Source organism: Lynx canadensis, chromosome A2, assembly GCF_007474595.2.
Source record: "Lynx canadensis isolate LIC74 chromosome A2, mLynCan4.pri.v2, whole genome shotgun sequence".
NCBI classification, from domain to species: Eukaryota; Metazoa; Chordata; class Mammalia; order Carnivora; family Felidae; genus Lynx; species Lynx canadensis.
Window position 1 is genome coordinate 75954664 of NC_044304.2, and position 17344 is coordinate 75972007.

General features: G+C 40.8%; 1 protein-coding gene across 12 annotated transcripts in view; it reads left to right on the forward strand.

Moving 5' to 3' along the window:
• NRCAM (neuronal cell adhesion molecule) overlaps nucleotides 1–17344 on the forward strand; it is a 258429-nt gene that overhangs the window by 181792 nt on the left and 59293 nt on the right. For 9 of the 12 annotated variants that reach the window (XM_030307737.1, XM_030307742.1, XM_032592377.1 and 6 more), the window contains 6 exons: nucleotides 1733–1838; nucleotides 3961–4157; nucleotides 5645–5767; nucleotides 10962–11132; nucleotides 11871–11927; nucleotides 13998–14109. In XM_030307737.1, the coding sequence (XP_030163597.1) occupies nucleotides 1733–1838; nucleotides 3961–4157; nucleotides 5645–5767; nucleotides 10962–11132; nucleotides 11871–11927; nucleotides 13998–14109 (766 nt within the window). The remainder of the gene's footprint in view (nucleotides 1–1732; nucleotides 1839–3960; nucleotides 4158–5644; nucleotides 5768–10961; nucleotides 11133–11870; nucleotides 11928–13997; nucleotides 14110–17344) is intronic. The other 3 variants (XM_030307748.1, XM_030307752.1, XM_030307755.1) reach the window with 1 other exon arrangement.

A 17344-nucleotide genomic window follows, 5' to 3' on the forward strand; every position in this document is an offset into this window, starting at 1 on the left:
TAAGGAACTAAGGGCTTGCAGCAGTTAAGAAACTGGCTTGAAGTCTCACACCTGGTAAGAAGCAAACAGACTCGTTCTTAACCCCCAGACCAAAGTGCTAACCAGCACCGGGAACTGATAGGGCAGCAGGAGTGAGTGTTCCTTGTAAGGTGGCGGAGGTGAGGACGGGCAGCCGGCTGAGTGGGAGCAGGAGACAGGGCGGCTCTTGCTAAATGGAGGAGGAAATGATAGTGCTGAGTATCCAGCATTTAGTAGGTGTGCAGTAAGAGAGGGCAGTCATGAGCTCTGCTTTTCATCTGTCCTTTGGTGTTATTTGGATATTTAGTCAGAGCCAGCATTGTCGTGTCTGTTGTGGTGGACAGCAGCAAGACCAGAGACAAAACAAGCGAACAGAGAGACGTTTGCAGATGCATGGGACATTAGGCGCAGAAGTGGTAAAGTTAGCCCTGGCAACAATTAACCACGGTAAAGAAAGACAAGAGCAGAGGGCAATTACTAAGCTTCAGGAAGTGATCGGTTGGCAGGTGGAAGAGGTTTCACAAAGCACAGAGCATGGGCGCAGAGGAAAGGGAAGAGCTGGAATATGAACAGCTGAAATGATCTAGGTAGCAGTGGGAGTGGGGCGGACTGTCCTGTAAGGTGTTTAGCGGCATCTCTGGCCTCTGCCCAACAGATTGCAGTACCACCTCCCCGCCCAGTGGTGACAACCACAATGGCCTCCAGAATGGCCCTGTGTCCCCCGAGGTTGAAAACCTAGGTTGAAAACCACTGGTCTGTGTAAATGGCTTTCCCTGTCATCGTACAAGGCAGTGGCTCCTACAGGGAGAGTTTGGTTCTCTTCTCTGCCATGTGCCTTCCTAGTCAAGCCATTTTGTTGCCCTGAGCAGCAAACGAGGTTGAAATAGATTATTTCCCCACTTCCTTCCTGTTCTTACATTCTGTGATTACATTCTGTGATTCTGATTTCACACGAAGGATGTGGTGATCTTATGAGTAACTTGAGCACTGGACATGCAGATACCAGCTTCCTTCGGATTTAATTGTTCTGGGTCAGAACTCAGAATGTTCCTCATACGATTTGAAAATGAATGATCGGATAACCCTTTAAAGAGCAAAACGGAAATGCTGTCTCCTGTAACAGAGCACGTCCCAATTCCGCTGATCTTCTAAAGGAGACTGTTTTATCTTTGCTGCTGGTAGTCACCTACCACTGCCTCTAATAAGACATGCCGACTCTCTGATTTAACCATTTTTAAATGGTAACTTCTCAAATTGATTTGTTCCCAATGTATATTAATTTACATTAGCACACTAATGAACTATAAGTCAGTTACTCTCTCCTAAGAAATGCCCGTTTACCTCCTAACTTAAATTTTACTGAGAAGCATTATTTGAGCCAAAAAAAAAATCAGAAGAATTTCTCATTGTTACATCAGAAAAGAAACTGTCTTAATATCAAGCTTGTCTTGGTGATTATTTTTCCAAACTCTTAGTTGGGGAAAATGGGCTCTGTGAGTCCATATAAAGTCACCAAAAGGAAGTTGTGCCTTGACTTCAAAGTTTTAGGAGACGTTTTGCTGAAAATCTAATGAGGTTTGTGCTGCCACCGTAGAAATTGCTAAAAGCATTTGGAGCATATTTAGTGTGGGGTGGGTGACTTGGATATAGACAGAATGATTTTTACGATGATCTTAAATGATTTCTTTACATTATTCTTCTTTCTACAATTAAGTGGTACAGCCTCCAACCATTACTCAACAGTCTCCAAAAGATTACATTATTGACCCTCGAGAGAATATTGTGATCCAGTGTGAGGCCAAAGGGAAGCCTCCTCCAAGGTGGGTGTGATTTCTGCTCTGTTCCACAACTGGAAATAAGCATCGCTATTAATATTGAAGTTAATTTCGGGTCCTGCCTATCTCTGAAGTATCATGTGTAGGCTCATGGTTTTGTCTTTCTGATGAATAAAAGTCAGAGTGTTCTTCTTGGAAACCCACATAAATTGCATTTCTGTACTCACACCCTTCACAAAATGCTCAAAAAATGGTAGCAAGATGTGGAGGAAAGCCTTCTTCTAATGGCTCTCCTGACCTTGTAACATGGATGCACCCATTTTTCTCTGGGCCTCGTTTCTTCATCTGTAAAATAAGAAAGTTGAATTTAGTGACTTCAAAGATCTGTGCTTGCTCTGGAGAGGTCTATAAAATAGCCCTAAGTGGGTTTTCAGACTTGGCAGGGCTCAGCACTCCGGATTCTCCATATGGATCTTGGCATGAGCATTGCACAGCATTTTAGAGGTGGGAGAGACGTGAGAGGTTATCTGGTCCAACTGATAGATTTTATAGACGGGAAACTGATGCCTGGTAATGCTTGGCAACGTAGCCAAGGTCCCTCAGCTGATTAGCAAATACTGTCACTTCTGCAGTAACATGGGAGTTTAGGAGAGTTGGGCTACTATTATTAAAATGTAATGTGGATTTTTAAGTAAGAAGGAAGTGAAAGTTTCTAGATTTTTCATTTCCTTAAATTTTTTTCGATGCTTATGTTTTTTTGAGAGACAGAGCATGAGTGGGGGCAGGACAAAGAGAGAGGGAGACAGAATCCGAAGCAGGCTCCAGGCTCTGAGCTGTCAGCACAGAGCCCAACGTGGGGCTTGAACTCACAAACCGTGAGATCATGACCTGAACCGAAGTCAGACGCTTGACTGAGCCACCCAGGTGCCCTCTAGATCTTTCAATTCTGAGTCTATTGCCAGGCTTACCCAATTGTCACAGATTGGCACCTGAGAAAAAGATTACCTGGTAAATACTTAAGTATGTCAAAAACATCCATCAGAGGTTTGCTTCAAAGCAGTCCGTTCTGCCATATTATTGGAAACCTCTGGCACTGAGCCCGAATGTGATGTCATTTCATGGAGTTCCCCTTCCGTTTCACACTGACATAATACTTCCTGCGACTCCCTGTAAGGCAGGATTTCTCCCCCTCAGCACTACTATTTGGGGCCAGATAGTTTTTTGTTGTAGGGACAGGGCTGTTGGATCTTTAGCAGCATTCCTGGCCCCTGCCTCCTCCGTGCCCCCGCCATCCCCTGCCACCTCCTGCCCCCAGATGTTGGGTCAACCCCTGATGCAAGGATAAGCGATGGGAAGAGAAATCTAAGTGGTCCAGGAAAACATAGTGAAGTTTCGAGATTCATGCCTTGGTATGAGCATGGCCACTTTGATGTATGACTAGTTATAAAGTACTTAATTACATGGGCGCGGTGACTTCTATAAGGCAGTCTTTTGTATAAAAAAAAAAAAACTGAAAAAGAAGAATTTCAGTTGGCAATTTGGAATACTTCCTAAGAAATTTACAAAACCATCTCTAGAACTGAAAATTCTCAAAATGTATTTTTTATCGAGTTACCACTTTTGATAACCAACCTTGAAAACACAACTGAACTCCTCCTACTTCGCCCCCCGCCCCCAACTTACACTTTGCATTTCGGTAACTTGAAACTGCTCTGATCACTTTCAAACGCACACATGTATTAGTACTTGGGAAAGCCTTTCTTGTCACGTTGCAGCCCAGGGCAAAATTTTATAGACAGGTTATCAACTCTGTGAACAATGGAGTTTACAATAAAAATGCTAATAAAACTCTAAGAGAGCGTGCCCTGGAGACCTACTTTCTGTATTTTCTTTGAAAAATGACAGGCAATTTGTGTGATGATTTCCTTGAGACAGATTTCAGCTAGTTCCAGTGAAGACATGTACCTTAAAATGTATGGCCAGCACTTTTTTCTAAGTCACGATTCAGTGAAACATTTTAGGTACGGAGACTGTCGCTCTTTTCCTGAACATTACCATCTAATCACTATTTCTGGAAACCTACAGAACTGCTAGGAATTTGTTAAAGAGTAAGTAATCCTGTTTTTTCTTGACTGTTAACAAGCTTAATCCTTTATGTGTTGGGTAGCTTCTCCTGGACCCGAAATGGGACTCATTTTGACATAGATAAGGACCCTCTGGTCACCATGAAGCCCGGCTCAGGAACCCTCACAATCAACATCATGAGCGAAGGGAAAGCAGAGACCTACGAAGGGGTTTATCAATGTACAGCCAGGAACGAACGCGGAGCAGCAATTTCTAATAATATTGTTGTCCGTCCATCCAGTAAGTGGGACTTGTCCATCCAACAGGACCCTATTTAAAAGGTGGCTCTGAGACTCAGCATCTGTCACGTCATCCAGATGCTGGCACAAGAAAGCAGTGCCATCGATTCTAATACTCTCACCTTGTTTTGCGTGAAAATTATCGCTCCTTTCCACTGTACCCTAAGTTCCTCAGCCCAGTGCTTTGCCAACCCAGGATGTCTTTTCGGCAAGTCCGGAATAAAAAAAAACACCAGTAGTAAGAAAAGCGTTTCTTTCCTGATAATTGTAAGTTTTAAAAATATGAACTTTCTTCAAGGTTCTTATGATTGTTTGCTGTCACAATAAATTGATCAAATTATTGATTATCAATTTCCTGAATTGATCAAATTACTAATTTCCCATGTATCTTGTGTATGGACCAACTTCCGACAGCCAGATGGAAATAAATTCGTTATGAAATGGATAATGGGTAATTAACATTTTCGTGTCAAAGATTCACTGGAAATAGAGTGGCCTCAAGCCTCGATATTATTATGGCTCTTTTTACAATAGTTACTACCCGTGGTGTCTCAACAACGTGTACTTAAACAGCACGTATTTAAAGAACAGTAACCACTTGCAATTCTGGTCATTTTAAAAACCGTTTTTATTCCCTGTGTTCATTATTGGAAAAAATTACAAATAACAAAAAAAGAAATTGAAAAATCACGCATGAATCCTTCCACTCAATCTAGTAACCACTGCTCGTTCCATGTTTTCTAGGCAGATATGTATGTATGTGGCACATGTATACACACGTGTGTGTGTATATATACACGTATGTATGTGTTCCAAATGAGCTCATTCTGAAGTACTATTTTATAACCTATTCTGACTTACCTGCATATAATATATATTCTCATATCAATCTTATTATAAATAAGGATACTTAATATATAATATTGTATGATACTCACAGGTGTATATATACAATTATTTAACAAATCTTTTGACATTTGGTGTTCTCTAGTCTTTTTTTTTTTTTTTCTTTTGAGAGAGTGAAAGAGAGTGGATGCACTGGGGAGGGGCAGAGGGTAAGAGAGAATCTCATGCACGCTCCGTGCTGAGCGTGGGCTCGATTCCATGACCCTGGGATCATGACCTGAGCCCAAATCAAGAGTCAGATGCTCAATCAACTGAGCCCCCCGGGTACCCCTAAAGTTTTCCATTCTTTTGTGAAGAACATGCTTATAGCGAAATTATTATGTATCTTCTTAATGATTTATTGAATAATACAGATTTTTAAACATGGAATTGCTGAGTCTGCATTTATACTATTAATGGCAGTGAGTGAAAATCATCACATTTTGACTTTTAACATTGTATTTAAAAATTATTCCCTTGTTATCTTAATGCCTATAAATTCTGAGTTACTGTTTCCCCAAAAGTTTATTTTGTCTTTCTCTCCAGTGCTCTTTTTATTTTTCAATGCAGAGATAACTTAGAAGTTATTATTTTATATCCTAGGGTCACCGTTGTGGACCAAAGAAAAACTTGAACCAATAACACTTCGAAATGGCCAGTCTCTGGTCCTTCCCTGCAGACCCCCACTTGGATTACCACCACCTATAATATTCTGGATGGATAATTGTAAGTTTAAAATGTTTTTAAGTTTATTTATTTATTTTGAGAGAGTGTGTGGGAGGGGCAGAAGGAGAGGGAGAGAATCCCAACCAGGCTCTACACTGTCAGTGTGGAGCCTGATGTGGGGCTCAAACTCATAAACCGTGAGATCATGACCTGAGCCAAAATCAAGAGTCAGACTCTCAACCAACTGAGCCACTCAGGCAACGCAGATAATTGTAAGTTTTAAAAATATGAACTTTCTTCAAGGTTCTTATGATTATTTGCTGTCACAATAAGTTGTTAGCTCTCATGATTCATAAAACATTTATAAAATGTTTCAGAGATGCTCAGAATACTCATTGAAAGAAACAACATGTCATGTGCAACATGATTTTCTTGAGCACCTACTGTGAACCGGGCATTGCTCTAAATAAACCAAATTCCCAGATTCCAAAGCAGACTCCAGGCTCTGTGAGCTGTCAGCACAGAGCCTGACCAGGGCTCGAACCCACGAACCGCAAGATCACTATCTGAGCCAAAGTCGGAGGCTTAACCAACTGAGTCACCCAGATGCCCCTTGAAGTTTTTTTTTTTTTTTTATCACCAACAACTAATATTTATTGGGTATTTACTAAGTGCCAATCCCTTTGCTGAGATCTTTATGTGAGTTATCTCACCAGTTTTTTACCACAACCCCATGAGGCATGTCTGCTATATTCTTTCACCTTTTCTTTAAAAAAAATTTTTTATTGGAATGTAATCAACATACCATGTCCTGTTAGTTGCAGGTATACATTATAGTGATTTCATATTTTTATACATTATAAAATGATCCCCACGATAAGCCTAGTTACCATCCGTCACTGTACAGAGTTATTACAATATTACTGACTTATTCCCTGGGCTGTACATTACCTCCCATGACTTACTTATTACTGGAAGTTTGTACTTCTTAATGCCCTTCATCTATTTTGCCCACCTTACAACCCCTCCTTCTGGCAACCAACAGTTTGTTTCCTGTATCTGTTTTGTTTTTTAGATTCCACATATAAGCAGAATCGTACGGTATTTGTCTTTCACTGTCTGATTTATTTCGCTTAGCATAATACTCTCTGGGTTCATCCATATTGCCGCAAATGGCAAGATCTCATCGTTTTTAATGTTGAGTGGTATTCCACTGTGTGTGTGTGTGTGTGTGTGTGTGTGTGTGTATATCACATATATGTATATATATGCCACACATCGTGTGTGTGTATATATATATATACATATATATACACATATATATATGTGTGTATATATATATATATATATATATATATATATATATACCACTTCTTCTCTAATCCATTCATCTGTCGATGGACACTTGGGCTGCTTCCATATGTTGGCTGTTGTAAATAATGCTGCAGTAACATGGTGGAGTATATATCTCTGATTTTCATTTTCTTTGGATAAGTACACAGAAGTGGAATTACTGGATTGTAGAGTAGCTCTGTGTTTAAGTTTTTGAGGAAATGACATACTATTTTCCGTATTGGCTGTGCCAGTTTACATTCCCGCTAGCAGTGCATGAAGGGTCCCTTTTCTCCACCTCCTCTCCAACACTCGTTTTTGTTTTTTTGATAATAGCCATTCTGACAGGTGTGAGGTAATTAAACCTGTGGTTTTCATTTACATTTCTCTGATGAGCATCTTCTCATCTTTTCACTTTTATTTTATTTTATTTTATTTTATTTTATTTAGGTTTATTTATTTGTTTTTGAGAGAGAGAGAGAGAGAGAGAGAGAACAAGCCAGGAAGGAGCAGAGAGAGGGAGAGAGAGAATCCCCAGCAGGCTCTGTGCTCTCAGCGCAGGACAGGGTGTGGGGCTCAATCTCACAAACTGTGAGATCATGACCTGAGCAGAAATCAAGAGTCGGACGCTTGACGACTGAGCCACCCAGGTGCCCCTCATCTTTCTACTTTTAGATGAGGAAACCGGGGCACAGAGAATGGAGTCATCCATTAGGCACTTGAATATATGTCTGCTCCACCCCTAACCTTGAGGGAGTTTTTTTTTTTTTTTTTGCTGCCTCTCCTGCCCTCCCAAACCTCCTGTGCTAATAGTTTCTTAAAGGGACACGTGGTTCTGCTTGGTGATAGGGAAGCCAGGGTTTAGGATGTGAGGGGCCTGTAAGAGAGCCAGGTGTAGAGACCAGGAGCCCCCCAGGGAAACCTGGGGGAGAAACCAGCCAAGCAGATAGATGAGAAGGAGAAGTCACCGAGGTAAGAAGATAGAGCTGGGTCCTCGGGATAAAGGGAAGCCAAGTGTCCAGAAGTCAGAACAATCAACCGTTTCAAAAGATTAGATAACTTCTGATCCGACTGAAAAACAACTGTTGAATTTGGCAACATGGAGATCACCGTTGACCTCGACAAGAGTCCTGTACGTGGAATGGTGGGAAAGAATGCAAAATATCTGTAGGGAATATAGTCTATTTTCAGCAACATGATTTCCTCTGAATTCACAGACGTTACGCATTACTGAAGAGAAAATTTAGCTCTGATATTTAATTGCCATATTCAACTCTTCTATGAAATTACTCCGAGAAAACCTCACAATGCAATGAAAAATAAACATACAAGTGCATAAATGAGCAAACATATTTTCCTGTTATTGCATAACAGCTTTTTTTTAATGTTTATTTTTGAGAGAGAGAGAGACAGAGACAGAGCATGAGCAGGGGAGGAGGGGGGAGAGGGAGGACACAGAATCTGAAGCAGGCTCCAGGCTCTGAGCTGTCAGCACACAGCCCGACACAGGGTTCGAACTCACAAACTGCGACATCATGATCTGAGCCAAAGTCAGACGCTTAACCGACTGAGCCACCCAGGCATCCCCATAACAGCTTCTTAACAGGTTTAGAAAGAAGCGGCAACAAATCAAATATAAATGAGCGGTGTATGACATCAAAAATAACAGTATCCAAATGTCAACTGTCCAAATGAGGCCCAGTACTTGGTTCTTCTTCAGAAATGATGACCTTTTCACTTAATAAGTGGACAAATACATGCAAAGTTTCACAATCACGAGAATATGTCTTTTTTCCCCATATTGCACTGCTGGCTGTGTAATGTACATACATTTTGGGCTGTTGGCAAAGCCTTCACCTTTCAAATGAAATTGCATCTGGAATACGAGGGAAAAAATCAGATTTGTGTAGCATTCTTCTTGCAAGATGACGTTGTCAAGTTATTCCTATCTGCATGCATTTTTTTTCCTAAGTATAAGGCAAAGACACTCTATGGGCAAGTGCTAGCACCCTCTCAAAGGCCTGCTTCCGTTAATTTGATCTGCCAACACCTATCCGTAATAAAATACAGCAGGAGGATTAGAAAAGAATAAATGCGTGCTTGTCTTTAACTCTTTGTATTCATTCAATAAATGTACCGTATTTTCCTGAGTTATTTTTAAAACAATCACTTCCGTGGGGACTCGTGGCCTATAATCATGGGTTTCCAACCACCTGCCAGACCCCCATCTTGACCAAGAACTTGACTAACATGGCTAACCAGTGTTCTTTCAAACTCTGGCTCCGCATTTCCCTGCCCAAAGGAGCTTCAGGCCTTCAATCAGAATTCTGCATTTTGTGTAATGTTAGGTGGGACACCTTATGCAGGGGGAGCCACTGCTTGGCTCAGACTGGAGAATTCTCCAGAAGATAGAACACCTGGCCCGGGGCTGCGAGGATGGACAGGTTGACTAGTGCTCTCATTTCAGAGGCACAGAACTCTCAGGGCTCTGGGGACTGGGGCAGAAGCTTCAAGCCCGGTGTAAATTCATGCATAGATCAGAGGCCCCACTTTTCCAAACCTTTCACCTACTTAGGAAATCTTCCTTGGGGCACCCGAGTGGCTCAGTCAGTTAATTGTCCGACTCTTGATTTCAGCTCAGGTCATGATCTCACAGCTTGTGAGTTCGAGCCCCACACAGGGCTTTGCACTGACAGCTGGGGGCCTGTTTGGGATTCTTTGTCTCTCTCCCTCTCTCTATCTATTCTTCCCCCACTTGTGCTCTCTCTCTCTCCCTCTCTCAAAAAATAAACTTAAAAAAAAAAAAAAAAAGACGAGACAAGGAAAGAAAATCTTCCTTCAGTGTCTGAGGCTGGACAGTTCCTTAACTGGCCCTGAGGGGAAATAAACTGGTAAGCATGAATCTGGAAAGTCAGAGGGCTGACTTTAATTTTATTTAATCACAGAGCCCCTAGTAAGGGCCCAGTGCGGTCTCAGTACCAGGACAGCAAACTCAGCAGACCGTCTCTGCCCTCCTGCAACCTAAATCCTAGGGCACAAAGACACGCCATAAACTGCATGCAGGGCAAGTAAAATATGTCGCGGGGTAGAAGGTGATGTAACTCCACAAAGAAAAAGTAGCTCATGTGGGGGTGGGGCGGCCTCTGAGGGGCTCGTCTGCAGTCTGCTGTTAATTGCCCATGTGCTACCTGATTCTTCAGTGAGGCCACCGGCTCTGACAAGGAGAGAGCCTGGGACGCAGGGTGCCTCTCGTGGGACCTAGCTCACGGTTAGGTGCTCTCACAGTATTTGGTGTCTGACCCAGCAGGTAGAGGCAGCCCAAGTTAACATTCTAACAAGGCTTTTTTTTTTTTTTTTTTAATGAGAGAGACAGAGTGCGAGTGGGGAGGGGGCAGAGAGAGAGGGAGACACAGAATCCGAGGCAGGTTCCAGGCTCCTGGCTATCAGCACGGCGCCCCGATGTAGGGCTCCAACCCACGAACACGAGATCATGACCTGAACCGAATTCAGGCACTTAACCCGCTGAGCCACCCACCTTACAAGCTTTTTTAACTCGTTTTCTAAGATATGTGTGTATATGTGTTTAACATTTAGGGACTGATACAAATATTAGGAAGAGTCCCGCAAACTCTTTTGTAAAGCAGTTTTTGGGTTTACACTTGCTTAATGCACATGACTGTGCAATTCTAATCTCCCTGCTGCCCCTGCTGCAGAGAAATTAGGGACTGGCAGGCACAGCTGGAGTTTTCATGTGTCACGCTGTTGTTGTTTTTACCATTACTTGCTTTTACTTGAAGAGTTTCATAGGGGAAAACGTTCCGCTGAGGTTCACCAAACTATTAGTAGATACCTCTGTCTTGGTCGTTGGGAAAGTGGCCACTCTGTGATGGAATGATCTGGATTTCTCTCTGCCTTTCCCCAGCCTTTCAAAGACTTCCACAAAGCGAGAGGGTTTCTCAGGGTCTGAATGGAGACCTTTATTTCTCCAACGTTCTCCCGGAGGATACCCGTGAAGACTATATCTGTTATGCCAGATTTAATCATACTCAAACCATACAGCAGAAGCAGCCTATTTCGGTCAAGGTGATTTCAGGTAAGAGCTCAGCCTCCTGCATCTCTCTTGCAATGATGTTTACAAGTATGCATAAAATACACTAACTATTAAATACTACTGACGTTGAAGTAAACAGCGTCATTGATAAGGAAACTACCCGCAAAGAGTTAGTTACAGAAGTGTTGATATATAAAGAGCACGCATAACTGAAATACTGTATTTTACATTCGTGTTGTTTCCATGGTAACTTTCTGAATCCACTTGGTATCTTGAGCGTTTGTGTGTGCATTATGCCCCACGATGCCTTTATTTTTAAAAATTTTTTCAAGTTTTTATTTATTTTGAGAGAGAGAGAGAGAAAGAGAGAGTATACCAGAGGGGGAGGGGCGGAGGAAGGGAGAGAGGGAATCCCAAGCAGCCTACGTGCTGTCAGCGCAGAGCCCGACACGGGGCTCGAACTCACAAACCCATGAGAGCATGACCCAAGCCGAGATCAAGTGTCGGATGTTTAACTGACTGAGCCACCCAGGCGCCCCATCCACGCTGCCTTTGATTGGCAGTCCTGAGGCTTCAGTTGTGTGTTCCTAGGTTACTGGTTGGGGGGATGGCTGAGTGAATTAATCAGTTAGTCGTGTACACTGTAAAAGTCTGTATTTGCTTGGTAGGGACGGCACTTGGTGAGCGAGGCTGTCTGTGTTTGCTTTTGTTGCCCGATACTTTTATGTAGTGCCTTCTCCCCTACTTCTTGCATTCTTCATAATATTCTGTTTATTTCAGTGGATGAATTGAATGACACTATAGCTGCTAATTTGAGTGACACTGAGTTTTATAGTGGTGAGTTACGGTGACTGTAACTGATATTTCTCTCCTTCATTGTAGAATTTAGTCCACTAACTTCACCTCCATAGCTGTTTAACCTTATATCTTCGTGAAATTCCTAGTTATGTGTTTAATACCGCTGGAACAAATGTATGTTTTCTGGGAAATTTAGTTATAAACTTATGTCATGTCACTAAAACATTTTCCACGGTGTATGTATAATAATGAAAGTTATTATCTCTGTTTTTATGTAAAGCACCATTTCACATGATTTGGGGAAAAAAACCATTCATGTATGTTCAGAATTATATTTTTCATTTTGTGTCTTGTTCACAAACTTTTCTCATTAATCAAATAAAGGTGCATTAACCTGCTAGAATACTAACTCATCAAAGTCTTAAAGTAATCGTTAGCAACTAACATTAAGCAGATTTTGATAGTAAATCATCACACTTTCCATGTGTTTTCACGTGACATTATCAACGTCATCTGATCAGCAATAGTATTTCTTTTAGTTTGGTTTAAAACCAAGTCACTGTCTCCAGTGGAAATCATCTTTTTAAGAATAGAGCATTTACGATTAAGGTTCTTTTAAAAAGAAAAGAATTTCATTTCCTTAAGGGAAATGTGACTCTCAAATATAGTCTATCCATGAAAATGGTGGTTTCTGGATACGGGTCCTTTTAATTATCTCTAAGGCAGAATTTCTGTCATATTAACTTTTTACCCTTGAGATATAAAGTAAAAAATATTAAGGTACTATCAATGACCAGAGTAGGCATATCACAACTCCTGCCTTACTATTTCATTTTATTTTATTTTATTTTATTTTATTTTATTTTATTTTATTTCATTTTATTTCATTTTATTTTAATATACTTATGATAAAGATGGGCCTCAAAACCATTCCCAAAGTGATTTCAGAGACATAAGGTTTCCTCCACAATTTCTAAAGTCTTAGGAAAATTCTAAGTCCTCTCAAATAATACCTTCCTTGGTATTCAGGTTTTTTTTCTTCTGAGAAATGAAAATAATTCACATATAACCTTTTTTAAGTTTATTTATTTATTATTTGGAGAGAGAAAGTGCAAACCAGGAAGGGGTAGAGAAAGGGAAGGAGAGAGAGAATCCCAAGCAGGTTCCACCCTGTCAGCACAGAGCCCACCGTGGGTCTTGAACTCACAAGCCACAAGATCATGACCTGAGCCAAAATCAAGAGTTGAATGCCTAACCAGCTGAGCCACCCAGGCACCCCTCGTATATATTACCTTTCACTCAGATTTTGGGAGCATCAAATAGATAATGAACTTAAATAGTGTTGAAAACTGTAAATGGTTATAGAACCTTAAGATGATATAATTCCTACCTTAAGGGTTTCTGAGAGGCCATCAGAAGATAAGGCCACATTTAGGCAAAGTTTCTGTAAAAAAGAAGATGGCCTGACTTGAGCCCTCTTTATTTTTTCATTGATGAAACCAATTGCAATTTATTTGACATTCATTATTCTTAATTTATGGCGCACAATTTGCCAGACCTCTTTCAGTATTTTTCTTGTTTTGTTTTGTTTTCCATAAACCTTTGCAGCTTGTGGGTCTTGACATTTAGACCTCCACCATAGATCTTATCTCCAGGATTAGTCGATGGAATTGACTATGATGTTGTCCCTGACCAAAATCATAGTCACAGTTTTCAGAAAAAATCTAACACCTTCCAGAATATAGTTAATTTTCCCTTTGACCTGAGCACTAATTTTAAGGGGTGGAGAATTTGATAACGTGACTTTCCCCTGTATGTCTACATTTTGAAAATTTGCCAACCCACCAAAAATTCATGAAAACCTAACCTAAATTAACAGAACACACAAGAGTTAAAATAGTCCTTACTATCCATGCTTACGTAACCACATTACTTCTGTTCCTCACTGAGTGAGCGATGGCTGTTCGTAAGGCAGAGTGTGGATATGTAGTTTAACAAATTCCACAGTGTTAAGTGGTTTTGAAAAGGGATTAGAGTCTTAGGCAGTGAACTGTGGTTCTAGAAATACATATTCATAACTTTTAATCCATATGATTTTATTGTTTGCAGCTAAACCAAATAGAGAGAGGCCACCAACCTTTTTAACTCCAGAAGGCAACACCAGTAACAAGGAGGAATTAAGGGGAAATGTCCTTTCGCTAGAATGCATCGCAGAAGGGCTGTGAGTTGACGCTTTCTGTCATGATGTACATTTCTTGCAAAAACGTAGTAGATTGGGAGAGAGGCATTAATATCACAGCAAGAGGCATTGTCTTATACGAATCCCATCAAGCATCAAAAAAAATGATAGTTATTTTCAAAATAGGCCATATGAACCTCATATTAGTGAAGTAGTCTGTTAATATAATAGTGTTCCCCTTGAAATGAGTATGCGTGATCACCTTACGAGTATAATTAGGATATATCGCTTTGCTACTGTTGTGTAACAAACAGCCTCAAACCTTAAAAAGAATAGCTATTTATCATTAGTCCTTTGTCCACAGGTCTTGGGGCCATTGTGTAATGGGCGAGATGAGGACATTTTAGGTTGAGCTTGTTCATGCACCTGCTAGGCAGCTCAGCTGTGGGTTCTCAGTTCTGAGGGTCTTCTGGCTGCTAGCAGTACAGCTCTTGGCCATGCGTTTCTCCTGTCCCTCTAGTGGTCTAGCCCTGGCACGTTGTCCTAACAACAGAAGCACACATGGCTTCTTAGGGCCCAGCCTCAGAACTGGCACACTGTCCCTTCCACTCCTTCAAGTCACAGGCCTAGCTTCCTTATGAATGTCTCTCCTCCTCCTCCTCCTCTTCTCCTCTGAATGTCTCCTCCTCCTCAGAGCTGACGCCACCCTCAAAACCATGTGCCCGGGGCGCCTGGGTGGCGCAGTCGGTTAAGCGTCCGACTTCAGCCAGGTCACGATCTCGCGGTCCGTGAGTTCGAGCCCCGCGTCAGGCTCTGGGCTGATGGCTCAGAGCCTGGAGCCGGTTTCCGATTCTGTGTCTCCCTCTCTCTCTGACCCTCCCCCATTCATGCTCTGTCTCTCTCTGTCCCAAAAATAAATAAAAAACGTGGAAAGAAAAAAAAAAAAAAAAAAACCATGTGCCCTTGACAGGAATTGCAAGGAGGTCTTCGCTCAGAGATGAGAACAACAGTTCTGTTAGATACACACAAGAGGCAAGTTTCTACCTGGTTCCCTCGTAGGCCTGGCACAGAGCAGGTCCTGTTGATACGGGCACATGTGCTGGGAACATTGAACGGAATCTCAGAAACATCCTTGTGATGACATGTTCCAATCTGTGCTGTCCTTGATGCTGGTCACCCAGCATTCTCAAGTTCCTTCCCAGAATGGGTCTCCAGGAAATGGCTTCACTGCTCACTGTGGGAGACACAGGGAGGCCTCTGCTGGTCATGTCAGGAAATCACAACACACACTTCTCAGTTCCTCCCATACCTGAAAGCTACCAACCCCTTTTAAAGATGTAAAATATATATCTTGCCCACCAGAATTAAAAAACAAACAAACAAAAAAACTTTGGAATTTTCATCATCATGGTGTTAGTAAGTAAGTGGTTTACTCTACAAAATCTTAACTTTTGGGAGTAGGTATACCCATTCTCACAATTTTGGGATTCTCCTTCCCACAAATGGTCTTTTACGTAGAAACTAAAATATGATTGATATTTGGAAATTGCATCGAACTTCCAAAAGAATTTTTTTTAAAACCTTGGAATGTTGTAACACTAAGAGTGGGGCTCTCTTCATTTATAAGCCAATAGCTGTAGGACTCAAAATCAAAATACTTCTCTTTCTTAACAACTGCCCACTGGGTAGTAAGGAAGCCTCCAGAACAATTCATGACTTCGTTTGATGTCATGCTTCTATCTCTGTCACCCTCTCGCCTTCAGATCTTATGAGACACAGATTATCTGACTACAAAGAAACACCAGAATATGCTATCAGATAGCACATCTTCATATATATATATATATATATATATATATATATATGTATGTATACATATACATATATATATATATATATGAAGATGTGCTACCTGATATAAAAAGAGGTATAAAATGTAAAATCATTTAAAAAGCTAAAGATTCATATATATATACATACATACATATATATATGTATACATATATATATACATACATACATATATATATGTATGCATATATATATATACATACATACATATATATGTATACATTCATATATACATACCTACATACATATATATGTATACATATATATATACATACATACATATATATGTATACATTCATATATACATACCTACATACATATATATGTATACATATATATGTATGTAGGTATGTATATATGAATCTTTAGCTTTTCTTATTTTTTTTTTTTTTTTAACGTTTATTTATTTTTTTTGGGACAGAGAGAGACAGAGCATGAACGGGGGAGGGGCAGAGAGAGAGGGAGACACAGAATCAGAAGCAGGCTCCAGGCTCTGAGCCATCAGCCCAGAGCCCGACGCGGGGCTCGAACTCACGGACCGCGAGATCGTGACCTGGCTGAAGTCGGACGCTTAACCGACTGCACCACCCAGGCGCCCCGAATCTTTAGCTTTTCAAATGATTTTACATTTTATACCTCTTTTTATATTCACAGCATGTTTTATTTTAGAAACTATTTCATCAAATTCACATGTTCAATTATTTATATTCAACTATGCAAACCAAAAACAATTCTCTAATCAATTAATCCCATTTGAATTTCTAATGACAAATATTATGATCTCCATGAGGGCCTAGACCTTTTTTTTTTTTTTTTTTTTTTTTTTTTTTGTCTTTATCTTCCCAGCACACAACTTAGTGCTTGGTCTGTAGTTCAGTGCTTAGTAAATGTTTGTGTCCAGTGGATTTTTATTTTACCCTCATGGAAATCTTGTAAAATCACTAGGTCAAAATTCTTCCATTTGATGGGGATATAGGTATAAAAGTTCATGGGCACAAATAGGTATGTCAGCTCTTTCTCTGCATTTTTTTAATGTTTATTTATTTTTGAGACAGAGAGAGAGAAAGAGAGAGTGAGCATGGGGGGGGAGGGGCAGAGAGAGAGGGAGACACAGAATCTGAAGCAGGCTCCAGGCTCTGAGCTGTCAACACAGAGTCCGACGCAGGGCTCAAACCCACAAACCATGAGATCATGACCTGAGCCACCCAGACATCCTCTTTCTCTGCATGTTTAACTCTAGCTGATAAAAAAAAAGAAAACCTCGGTATCATTAATTTCGTAGTAACACTTTTGATTGATCCTTCATATAAAATTTTCCAAGAGTGCCTCACAGATCAGAGCTCTGCAGAAAATAATTAGGTCCCTTCAGTGAAGTCACTTATGCCAGCACATTCATGGAATCAGGGAAGTCAAAATTTGTGGTGTG